This window comes from Pistacia vera, unplaced genomic scaffold (genome assembly GCF_008641045.1).
Source record: "Pistacia vera cultivar Batoury unplaced genomic scaffold, PisVer_v2 Contig317, whole genome shotgun sequence".
Lineage (NCBI taxonomy): Eukaryota > Viridiplantae > Streptophyta > Magnoliopsida > Sapindales > Anacardiaceae > Pistacia > Pistacia vera.
The window spans coordinates 998,637-1,010,665 of NW_022196132.1; the positions used below are offsets into that span (position 1 = coordinate 998,637).

At 35.9% G+C, this 12,029-nt stretch overlaps 2 protein-coding genes across 2 annotated transcripts; both read right to left on the reverse strand.

Annotated features, from left to right (window-relative positions):
- Window positions 1-1,879: 1,879 nt before the first annotated feature.
- On the reverse strand, window positions 1,880-3,424 carry LOC116136648 (UDP-glycosyltransferase 71K1-like). The gene has a single exon (XM_031422319.1). The coding sequence runs from the start codon at window positions 3,380-3,382 to the stop codon at window positions 1,949-1,951; it is 1,434 nt and encodes a 477-aa protein (XP_031278179.1). The 5' UTR covers window positions 3,383-3,424; the 3' UTR covers window positions 1,880-1,948.
- Window positions 3,425-5,988: 2,564 nt separating this feature from the next.
- LOC116136608 (anthocyanidin 3-O-glucosyltransferase 2-like) lies at window positions 5,989-8,437 on the reverse strand. Its single transcript, XM_031422278.1, has 2 exons — window positions 6,784-8,437; window positions 5,989-6,622 (listed from the first exon to the last, which is right to left on the reverse strand). Exon 1 carries the CDS (start codon window positions 8,366-8,368, stop codon window positions 6,920-6,922), a length of 1,449 nt encoding a protein of 482 aa, XP_031278138.1. The 5' UTR covers window positions 8,369-8,437; the 3' UTR covers window positions 5,989-6,622; window positions 6,784-6,919.
- Window positions 8,438-12,029: the final 3,592 nt, after the last annotated feature.

A 12,029-nucleotide genomic window follows, 5' to 3' on the forward strand; every position in this document is an offset into this window, starting at 1 on the left:
GTTAACCACACTCATCAACCTATCAACATACTCCCTTACCTTCTCAGTTTCTTGTATTCTTAGCATTTCAAATTCCCTTCTCAAGTTCAACACTTGCATGCCTCTTATTGTGTCACTTCCTATAAACTCTGCTCTCAACTAATCTCATGCTTCCTTTGGTGTTTCATATGCCATAATCCTTGTGAAAACAAGGCCAGTTACGGCTGCATGGATGTGAGATAGGGCTCTCGGTGCCTTGGCAACTTCTTCTTCATGTATCCTAATCTGAGTCAGGGTGGATTTGGTCCTAATTGAGGTGGTTGACGATTTTCCTCCACATACTGCCATAGGCCTTGTCCAAAAGGAATGCCTTCATCTTGATAGCCCACATGTGGTATTGTTCGCCATTGAAGACTGGAGGAGTAAGAGAAGTCGTAGGTTGTGTCATTAAAACAAATTATTTGGAGTTTGACAGTGAAGATGCTGTAACAGGGGTTGAAAGGTTGGATAAAGAAAATGAGTGTATCGGGCCCTTTAAGATCAGTATGAGCTCTGATACCAATTATTGGTTTTTGCAAGAGAATACAAGAGAGAAAACTGATGAAAGAGAGACAAAATGAAGGCTGAAGAAATGCTTTGTTTTGCATTAAAAAAATAGGGATAATTTATACAAGAACCCGCCACAGTTTCACCTTAAGTTTTGCAAATTTAAAATTTGAACAAGGCACATTCAACCAATGGACGTACAAACCTATCAAATACATCACTTAATCAAACCTAATTCACCTAAGCACATCACTGAAATCATTCTAAATAGTAACCAAAAAACTATTTCTCCATGCACAGTGGAAGTTCAAATGGCAGCGGCAAAACATGCAGTTCGAATTTTCTGTCAACTTTATCATTTCCAGCATGATATCACAATCTTCAACAAGTTATGAGAGAAGATGAAGTATCCTTTTTCTTTTCCTTCGTGACATTTCTTGTAATAAAAATTGGAAATGGAATCAGAGTGAGAATAGGAAAGGGAAATGGATTCGGATTTGGAATGGGAATGGGATTGGTTATGGAAACCAGAATATAAATACCACTTGGAATAACAATAAGAACTAAAACTCGAATAGGAACCGGAATATGAATGGGAACCGAAATACGAATAGGAAACAAAATATGAATAGGAATAGTAATAGTAATAAGAATAGGAACCGGAACCGGAACAAGAATAATAGTCAAAATAGAAGTAAAATTGGAATAAAAATTGGAGCCGAAATTAGAGTAAGAACTAAAATTATAATAAAACTGGAATTATAATAAGATCAAGAATTAGAATAGAAATAGAAACAAGAACAAGAACATAAACTAGAATAGAAATAAGAATAGGATGAACCGAATTAGGAATAGGAGGAAATAGAAAGCAATAAGGATAGTAAATATAATAAGAATAAAGGGTTCAATTTTACTATGTTGCCAATCAATATTAGACAATCCAATCTAATTTATATTTTCCTCTCTTCATTCTTTTTTTTCCTATCTTTTTACTTGCTTTGTTTTCATGGATTTGATTGTTTTTATAGTGAATTCGATGGTTGCTTGTGTTGGTTAAGTAAATGATTTGTTTGAAAACTTTTGTTTGTTGTGTTGATGGTTTAAAAGGTGGGCTACGGTGTGTGGGGAATGATGATGATTAATAAACGGTGGTGGTATACATGATGGGTAATGTCTGGAGATTGATACGAGGATTTGGGTATGGCCGTATGGGCTGGGTGGTGCTGGGTTTGTGTATTCAGTTTATTGTTTCAGAAATTTTTATTAAATGTTCAACAGTTGTCATGAGTTTGAATATTAGTAAAAGGGTAGGGATAGTTTCTGAAATTTCTTTATTAAACTCAAGAATCTCTATTGCAAATCCAACGTGAGAAACTTAAAAGAGATCAGATGACAATAGAACTCCAACCATGAAATTCATGGCTTAATTTGTTTCTAAATTGATACATATATCATCAATCAAGCGTTGAAATGCAGTAAATGAAGATCCACCCTCCTTCACAGCTAGCCTGCTCTGTTCACTCTTCTCTCTCACCTTCTTCCTCACCTCATTATCAATCTCCATCACACATTTTATAGCTCTTGCTATCTCATCTCCCAACACAACTTCTCCACTCATGCTTCTGTAATCCAATCTCAACTCCACAGCGACTCCCAAATCTTTCACCATTTGGAATGCATTCATCTGCTGCTCAGCATACATAGGCCATGTCACAATTGGAACTCCAAACCACAAGCTCTCCAAGCTTGAATTCCACCCACAATGGGACACAAATCCCCCTACTGATTTATGAGCCAAGATCTCCTTTTGTGGTGCCCATTTACACACCATTCCAATCTCCTTTGTCCTCTCCAATAACCCAGCTGGCAACAGCTCATCAAGTTTGTAATCACTAGGCCCTTCAAGTTCATTTTTTGGTGGCGGCTCCCTGATTGACCACAAGAACCTGTGCTCACTTTGCTCCAATCCAAGTGCAATTTCTTTCAGTTGTTCCTCACCAAAACTCCCCATGCTTCCAAAGCACAAGAAAACTACTGATAAATCAGGTTGATTGTCAAGCCATTTCAAGATCTCATTTGAATCTGTCTTATTACTCTCACCCTTGAGATCAATCAGCGGTCCAACGGTGTAAACAGGTGGCAAATGATCAAAATCATTCAACAAACACTTGACCGCGTGAGATTCCAGCTCCTCAAATGAGTTGATAATGATCCCTTTTGTCTCCTTGAATCTTCTTCCATGGTTCACAGCGGTTGTGTAGCCACCATTCTTGTTTAATAAAACTTCAGGAAGACCGCTGCTTGGTACTGGATTAACATAACCCGGGATCACCAACTCACTGTCAAACACCTCAAATTCTCTACCAACTTCATCTTGTCGACTTGGAAGGTATAGCGAGAGAGAAAGATAAGCTGCATTACAAGTGAAGAACAAATAAGAAGGAACACCAAGTTCATTTCCCACATCGATCATTGATGTACAAAACATATCAATTACCAACCCAGCAAGTGGAGCTGAGTTTGAGTTTGAAACTACATGATTTACAATAGCTTCTTTAACAGAAGCTTTATGATAATCTGCGAACTCCGTTGCGAATTTTTCTAAGGATTTATGAACCTCTTGTGAAGGACGAAAATGTATAGGAGGAGGAAGATTGATGAACCTTATTGGAGTATTAGATTCTGCAAGAGATTTGGCATATGCAGCTGCAAGAGAGGTGAAAGAAGGAGACTGCATGACGAGAACAGTCACTGAGAAACGATCATCTCGATCTAGCAATCTCTTTGCAAACTCAATTTGGGGAATGAGGTGGCCTGCGGCTGCTACTGGGATGAACACAAGCTCAGCTTTCTTCATTTTTGGTAGCTGTAGTTTATGAGAGAAGATAAAGTATGTTGACCTTCATCACACTTGAGGTTCTTATAGAGAAATAAAGCTTTTAATTTACACCGTCACGTTACACTTGCCACATGAAAAGGATCAATTGTGGGGAAAGTCTTGGGATATGCATGGGTTGATGGGTGGTGAAAGACTGAAAGTATTATTATTATTATTATTTTTTATATAAATTAAAATTTTATTGATTGTTCTTTCCAGGAATCCATTTGGCAAAACCTCCTGGAGATGCTCACTTTGGTGATCACTAGGACCTTCAAATTTGTGCTATGGCACTGCCTTCCATAAAGACCACAAGACCAGAACCTTACCCCTTTCTGCTCCAATAAAACAGCAGTGTCTATTATTTGTCTATTAGTTTATTTTTTATAAATTAATATTTTATTAATTGTTTGATGTATTTAAATGAAGAGATAATGTAGTTTGTAGTTTATTCTTGTATATATAAGCAGAAAAGGGAAGAACTTGATAGTGAAGTTTGATCGAACTTAGAGGTGGAAAATGGTTTTAAAGTAGGAATTTATTCACTGCGACTCTCGTCCCGTGTGAACTACAGATTACGTGTTAAATTAAATTTCAAGGTTGTGCTGGGATGGGGATGAGAATTCGTCCCCGAGTTAATTTCGGTCTTAAGACTAGAATAGGAGTCTTAAGTTTAACCCAACCTGAATCTACGAAAGATATTAAAAAATAGCTAAGTAAATATGTTTACATATATAATTTTTTCTTAAAAAAAAAAAAAAAGACTCTGGAACTTATTGTGTTATATCTTAAACAATATTAACATTGCAGTTAGTGTGACAATACAGGAAAATAATGGATAAAATGTGGCAACTGCAAATAATGGAATGAAGATTTGAAATGAAAAATATAATTTTTTTTTTAATTGTCTTGGCTTTATTTTACGACACTTTTATAGAAAAAGTCATTTTGTGATGTACTTAGGAAAATAACTGCACATGTTGACGATGGATTGGTCTCCAACCAATGAAACTGATTATTTAATAAAGCAATCAATTAAAAATTCATATATTTAATTATGCAAAAATCATTTGAAGTGAATTATGTACTTATGATTTGTTGATGGTAGAATATTTTGTGATGTTTTAGATTTTTGTCTAATACTTTGTGGACAAATTTAAATAAATTCTTTTAGTATCTTGTTTGAATCGATTTATTTATTGAAATAATATAAATAGCAATAAAAAATCAACAAACAAGCAAATAAAGAATGCATGAGAAGAACACTCAAGGGTAGTCAGTATTTCTATATATGCACATGGAAAATATTTTACCGTAGATATAGTATTTGGGACATGGAGAGTGGAGAATGTGGTTAGCTGTTGAAAAGATTATAATAATCTCATTAAATTGATTTATTGATTATAATGATATAAATAGCAAATAAAAAATGTATGAGAAGAACAGTAAATGGTAGTTAGTATTTCTATGCACATGGAAAATATTCTACCATAGATATAGTATTTCGAACATGGGGAGTGCGGTTAGATGTTGAAAAGATTATAACAGTATTGAACAGATCAAGTTATTGAATCGATTTATTGATTATAATGATATAAATAACAATAAAAAAAATCATCAAACAAGTAAATAAAGAATGCATGAGAAGAACACTCAAGGGTATTGGTATTTCTATGCACATGGAAAATGTTCTACCACAGATATAGTATTTGGGACATGGAGAATGTGGTTTGCTGTTGAAAATATTATATGTTAAATTGTATTTTAACATGTTATCAAAATTTTAGTGTTTAATAAACATGTATGTTGATTTCATCGATGATTGTGAAAATTTATCAATCTATGATGGTCACTAAATCATAATAAATATTCAGAAATAAGAAATCAAGATAATAATAATCACAAAGGAAATACGTTGATAGATAGTGTACTTAAAATTTATTAATTTCTAAAGTGATACCAAAGAGATAATTTAGTGATAGTATTGAATGATTTTATTCGTATATTAATTGAAATTTTAATTTCAAGGAAAAATTGTTTTATAAACTTATCCACTCACTAAGCCTTTCAACTCACCCTTTTATATAAAAATTTCACATTTATTATATATTCCAATTTTTGTAGGAGAAAAGTAAGACCATTGGAAAGTTAAAATGAATTTTTTTCCTCAATCAGAAGTACTTTTATAAGGTATTGTTACCAAAGACTTTACTAAACCTAGTGGTGAAAGTAGATTGTCAGTTATTCTTAGAAGGAAGGATATAAAATAAAGGACAACTATCTTTAGGTGGTCGAGTGGCTTGATAGAGACTCTTGGATATATTATTCAAGAAATTATGAGTTTAAATCCCTCATCGGATTCTAATAGATTTAGTCACTGAAACTCTTATCCGATTAATAGTTTTAGGATCTTAGGAGATTAACGAAGATATACGTAAACTAACCTAGACATTCAATCATTAAAATATATATATATATATATATATATATATTGAAGTACATCACGCTCTTTCAAAAATTAAGAATGGGGTGTCTTCAATCATTTACCTCAAATTTATGACTTGATTTGGGCCAAGACTATTTGGGTTTATCGCTCAGATTACTAGCTTAATATTTCCTTCTAAACCCAATATAAAGTGTATATTTGGCAGCTCAAATAATAGATCTTGTAAAAATATCTTTATTACATAATTGTCAGATAACTATTAATTGTGAGGAGTGATATATGATATTTTATTAGACTAGGTGATAGTCGGGAGTTGGAGTGTAGAAGACTCCCTTGAGGGTGACCCCTAATCATTTTGTACAAGCCAAATTCGAGAAGGAATAATAATTTTCTCTTCAATCACTCGCTATCCTCTCAATCTTATCTTAGTTAACCTTGAGCTAAAAGGTCATTTTTCAACACCTAAGCAATGAAGGAGCCAGATAAGAACCTTGAAAGACGAGGTATGACTTCCAATTCCAAGTCTTCTGGTAAGATTTGCAAGAAAACAAACCCACCACCATTTAGAACAATCCCTTTCAGCTCTTAGAATTTGTTGAAAATAATCCCTTTGGTCTCCTTGAATCTTCTTCCATGGTTCATAAGTGTTGAGTAGCCACCATTCTTGTTTAACAAACCTTCAGGAAGACCACCGGTTGGTACTGGATTAACATAACTAGGGATCACAACCTCGCCATCAATCATTGATGTAGGGAACATATCAATTACCAACCCTGCAAGTGGAGTTGCATTAGAACTTGAAATCACATGCTTGACAATAGTTTCTCTAACACAAGCTTTATGACAATCTATGAACTCATTTACATAGTTCTTTAAGGATTTATGAAGCTATTGTGAAGGAGAGAAGTGTACAGGAGGTGGAAGATTGATTAACCTTATTCGAGGATTAAATTCTGGAAGTGATTTGGTGGATTCAGCTGTGGCAGCTTTTCTATTAATAGCAGATTGCATAAGAAGAACAGTTACTGCTAATCATGTAAAGATTAAAGATGATTAAGATTATGCTTCATTCATGGCATATTTCCTAATACATCATCAATAAAGCGTCCAAATGCAGCAAATGAAGATCCTTCTTCCATGACTGCTAATCTGCTCTTTTCACTCATCTCTTTCACCTTCTTTCGCACTTCATTATCACTCTCCATCACACATTTTATGGCTCTTGCTATTTCATCTCCCGATACAACTTCCCCATCAGTGATCCTATAATCTACTCTCAACTCCAAGGCCAATCCCAAATCTTTCACCATTTGGAAAGCATTAAGCTGCTGCTCAGCATACATAGGCCATGTCACAATTGGAATACCAAACCACAAGCTCTCCAAGATTGAATTCCACCCACAATGTGACACAAATCCTCCCACTGATTTATGAGCCAACACCTCCTTTTGTGGTGCCCGTCCACACACCAAACCCTTTTCCTTTGTTCTTTCCAAGAACCCATTTGGTAAGATTTCCTGGAGATTATCACTCTTGTAATCACTAGGACCTTCAAATTTGCCATTTGGTGGTGGTTTCCGTAAAGACCACAAGAACCTTACCCCACTTTGCTCCAATCCAAATCCAATTTCTTTGACTTGTTCTTCACCAAAGCTCCCTCCACTTCCAAAGCACAAGAAAACAACTGATGAATCAGGCTGATCATCAAGCCATTTCATTATCTCATCAGCTTTTTCTGTCTCATCACTCTGACGTCCCTTTACATCAATAACTGGTCCGACTGTGTAAATTGGTGGCATATGATCAAAATCATTCAACAAAGACTTAACCGCATGAGATTCCAGCTCCTGGAATGTGTTCACAATAATCCCTTTGGTCTCCCTGAATTTTCTTCCAAGGTTCATTAATGTAGCGTAGCCACCGTACTTGTTTAACAGAACCTCCGGCAGACCACTGCTTGGAACCGGATTAACATAACTAGGGATCATCAACTCACCATCAAACTCTTCAAATCCTCTTCCAACTTCATCATGTCGAGTTGGAAGGTACAGCATGAGACCAAGAAAAGCTGCAGTAGAAGGGAAGAACAAATAAGAAGGAACACCAAGTTCATTTCCCACATCGATCATTGATGCATAACTCATATCAAGTACCAACCCAGCAAGTGTAGCTGAATTAGAACTGGAAATCACATGCTTGACAATCGCTTCTTTAACACAAGTTTTATGAGAATCTATGAACTCAACCATATACTTTTCTATAGATTTATGAGCATCTATTGAAGGAGAAAAGTCTACAGGAGGAGGAAGATTGATGAACCTTATTGGAGTATTAGATTCTGCAAGCGGTTTATATAACGTATGTGTAACAAAATTTCCAGTAAAAATAGAATCCATGAGAAGAACAGTCACTGAGAAACGTCCATCATCTCGCTCTAACAATTGCTTTGCAAACTCAACTTCGGGAACCAAGTGGCCTGCGCCTGCTAGAGGGATGAACACAAGCTCTGCTTTCTTCATCGTTGGCGATGGCAGAGGAAAATGTAATAAAAATTTGAGATTTCTTTTCTTCTGGGGGAGTGAATAAGGGATCTGGACCACTCCTTTGATAAAGTAGCGATCTTGTTGCACACGTATATGAAATCTCCACCACAAAATATAATCTTAATATATTTAAAAATTATTAGAATTTACTCTAATCTGCATAAATAAATAAAAAGTGCTTTTAAAAAAAGCACTTTGTTGATTCTAAAGCCTTTTGACGAGTTTGAAAGGATAACAGAAGACCAAAGCCTTAAACTGCCAACAACACTCACTCATCCATCCATGGCCTCCTCTGTTCCTCTTCCGCCACCACCAACACCACCACCCACCACTTTTCCGCCACCCCTTTCCCGTTCACCGCCACTTCCCAAACTCAAAGCCCCCACAATTCGTTCCCGCCTAAGCAAAATATGCTAGGAAGGCCAACCTCATTTAGCCCGTCAACTGTTCGACACAATTCCCCGCCCAACTACAAGTGCTTAAAGCCTTAAATGCAAATGGCAAAGTGTATATAGCTTGTAAAGTTAAATGAGTTTGATTTTCCTTTTATTAATAATTTTCTATCTCACAATTCTACTCAAGTATGTAGTTTTAAGTCGTTGATGTGTGGCACAAATTCTTCTTAGTTGTCCTTATCTACTTAGGTTTTTAGTAAGGGCATTTTTGTATTCTCAAGGACTTAGGGTTTTAGTATATAAACTTCCTAATGTCATTGGTGAGACATCATTCTATTCCTCTTTTTTTTTTTTTTTTAAATCTATTGAGAAAGAGAGAGAGCACATTTGTAATCAAACTTTGATTATGTGGATTATTCTCCATTCTCTCCCTGTGGTTTTTCCCAATTTGGGTTTCCACGTAAATTCTTGTGTCACATGTTTTATATTTCTCGCTTGTTTCATTTGACTTTCATAGTTTTGGGTATATTTCATAACAAACTGATATCAGAGCTTGGTGTAATGGTGTCTACTTTAGGATCCGGCATAACCGGATTATCCTCTAAGGCTGAAATTGAGAAGTTTGATGGTACAACAAGCTTTGCAATATGGCAAGTCAGAATGATGGCAGTATTGACAAAGGAAGGTACCAAGAAGGCGTTGCGAGAGAAGGCAAAGCAGCCTGAGATTATGACAAATGTTGAATGGGAGGATATGGATGAAAAAGGGCCATTTCGTCAATCTAGCTAGCATTGACTTCCAATGTACTTAGAGAGATATTGGAAGTGAAGATAGCAACAGAAGCATGGAAAAAGTTGGAGAATAAGTACCAGACAAAATCTCTCACGAATAGGCTACAGTTAAAGCAATGTCTTTACACATTGCGAATGTTAGAAGGTAGTTCCTTAAATTTGCATCTAGCTGAATTTTCATTAATAATTACAGACTTAAGTAAAATTGATGCGAAAATTGAGGATCAGGATCAAGCGCTTTTACTGTTATGTTCTTTGCCTACTTCCTTTAAAAATTTCATAGATACTACGATTTATGGTAGAGATGAACTATCCCTAGAAAAGGTTAAGTCAAATTTAGAAAAAAAAAAAAAAAGAAGAAAAGATCGATAAAAATTTGGTAGTTAACGAAGGGAGTAATCAGAGTGTTGGGTTGTTTGTAGATAGAGGAAGAACTAAGGAGAGAAATTCAAATTCAGGAAAGTCTAGGTCTAAGTCTAGACATAGGAATTTGACATGTAATTATTGCAAGAAGAAGGGACATATATTAACACCGACTATTTCAAATGGAAGATTAAGCAGAAAGCAGATGACAATAAGTCTAAGTCAGAAGAAGCAAATATTGCAGATGATGATAATGGCGAACTGTTATGTGTGAATGACACTAAACACGATTTTGAGACAAGTTGGGTCATGGATACAGGAGCCTCACAACATTTGACTCTTAACAGAGATTGGTTTGTAACTTATGAGCCGTTCAATGGAAGTGTGTTTCTTGGTAATGATCACGTATGTAAGGTGGCTAGTATAGGCACAATACAAATCAAGATGCATGATGGGGTGGTTAGAACACTTTCTAATGTTAAACACATTTCAGACTTAAAGAAGAATTTGATTACTTTGGGGTCGCAAGAGAAGAATGGCTGCAAGTTCAAGTGTGAAGATGGAGTGCTCAAAGTTTCAAAGGGTGCTTTGTCAGTGATGAAGGCAGAAAGATTTGGTACTTTGTATTTTTTGCAAGGATCTACAGTTATAAGTTCAGCAACTGTGATCAATTCTTCATCTGATTTAGATAACACCAAACTATGGCATATGAGGCTTGGGCACATGAGTGAAAAAAGGATGGCAGTATTAAGTAAGACAGGTTTGTTGTGTGGACAACAAACAGGGAACTTGGAGTTCTACGAGCATTGAGTATTTGGGAAATAGAAGAGATTGAGCTTTAGCATAGCCACACACAAGACAAAGGCAACTTTAGATTACATCCATTCAGATCTTTGGGGGCCATCTCAAGTTCCTTCTAAAGGTGCTAAAGCTAAGTACATGCTCATTTTCATTAATGATTTCTCTGAAAGAGTTTGGGCATATTTCTTGAAAGAGAAGAGTCAACTGTTTGAAACCTTTAAGCAGTGGAAGACTTTAGTTGAAAAGCAAACAGGTAATCACATCAAAAGGCTTAGAATAGACAACGAGCTTGAATTCTATAATGAAAAGTTCAATGAGTTTTATAGAAAGAAGGCATTGCAAGACATAAAACTGTTGTAGGAACTCCACGGCAAAATGGAGTTGTAGAAAGGATGAACAGAACACTACTTAAGAAAGCTCGATATATGCTTTCAAATGTAGGCTAGAGGAAGGAGTTTTGGGCTGAATCAGTAAACACAGCAGTTTGGCTAGCTAACCGCTCTCCCAACACATCCATTGAGTGTAAGACAGTAAAAGAGGTATGGTCTAGTAAGCCTGCCGATTATTCTATGTTAAGAGTTTTTGGTTGTCCTGCATATGCTCATGTAAATGAAGGAAAACTTGAACCAAGAGCAAAGAAGTATGTGTTCCTTAGGTATTCATCTAGTGTGAAGGGATACAGATTATGGTATTTAGATCAGAATAAGTTCTTAATTAGTAGAGATGTGACATTTGACGAGTCTTCCATGCTCAAAGACAAAGGAGAAGCAACAAAGACACCTGTTCAGGTCAAGGAGAAATATCAAAAATAGGTAGAGTTTGAAGTTGTTGCTCAGCCTACACAATCTCCTAGTTTTATTCCAACTCAGAGTGATCATCAGGTTGATGAAGAAAGCTCAGAAAAGTTGGAAGAGATTCAGGAAGATCGACAAGAGCAGTCTTATAGCCTTGCCAGAGATAGACCTAGAAGAACCATCAGACCACTAGAGAAGTATGGCTATTCAGATTTTGCTTAATGCCTTGCCATAGCCTAAGAGGTAGAATACAGTGAACCTGGAAGCTACAAAGAAGCCATATCTTTTGAAAATGCTGCGAGTTGGATCTCAGTTATGCAAGAAAAAATTCAGTCCTTGTAGAAGAATCAAACATGGACACTTTTTAAGCCTCATAAGAAGAAGAAGATTATTGGCTGCAAGTGGGTTTATAAAAGGAAGATTGATAATTCAAGTGCCACAGATGTCAGACACAAGGCCAGGTTAGTGGCTAAAGGCTACAGTCAGATACAAG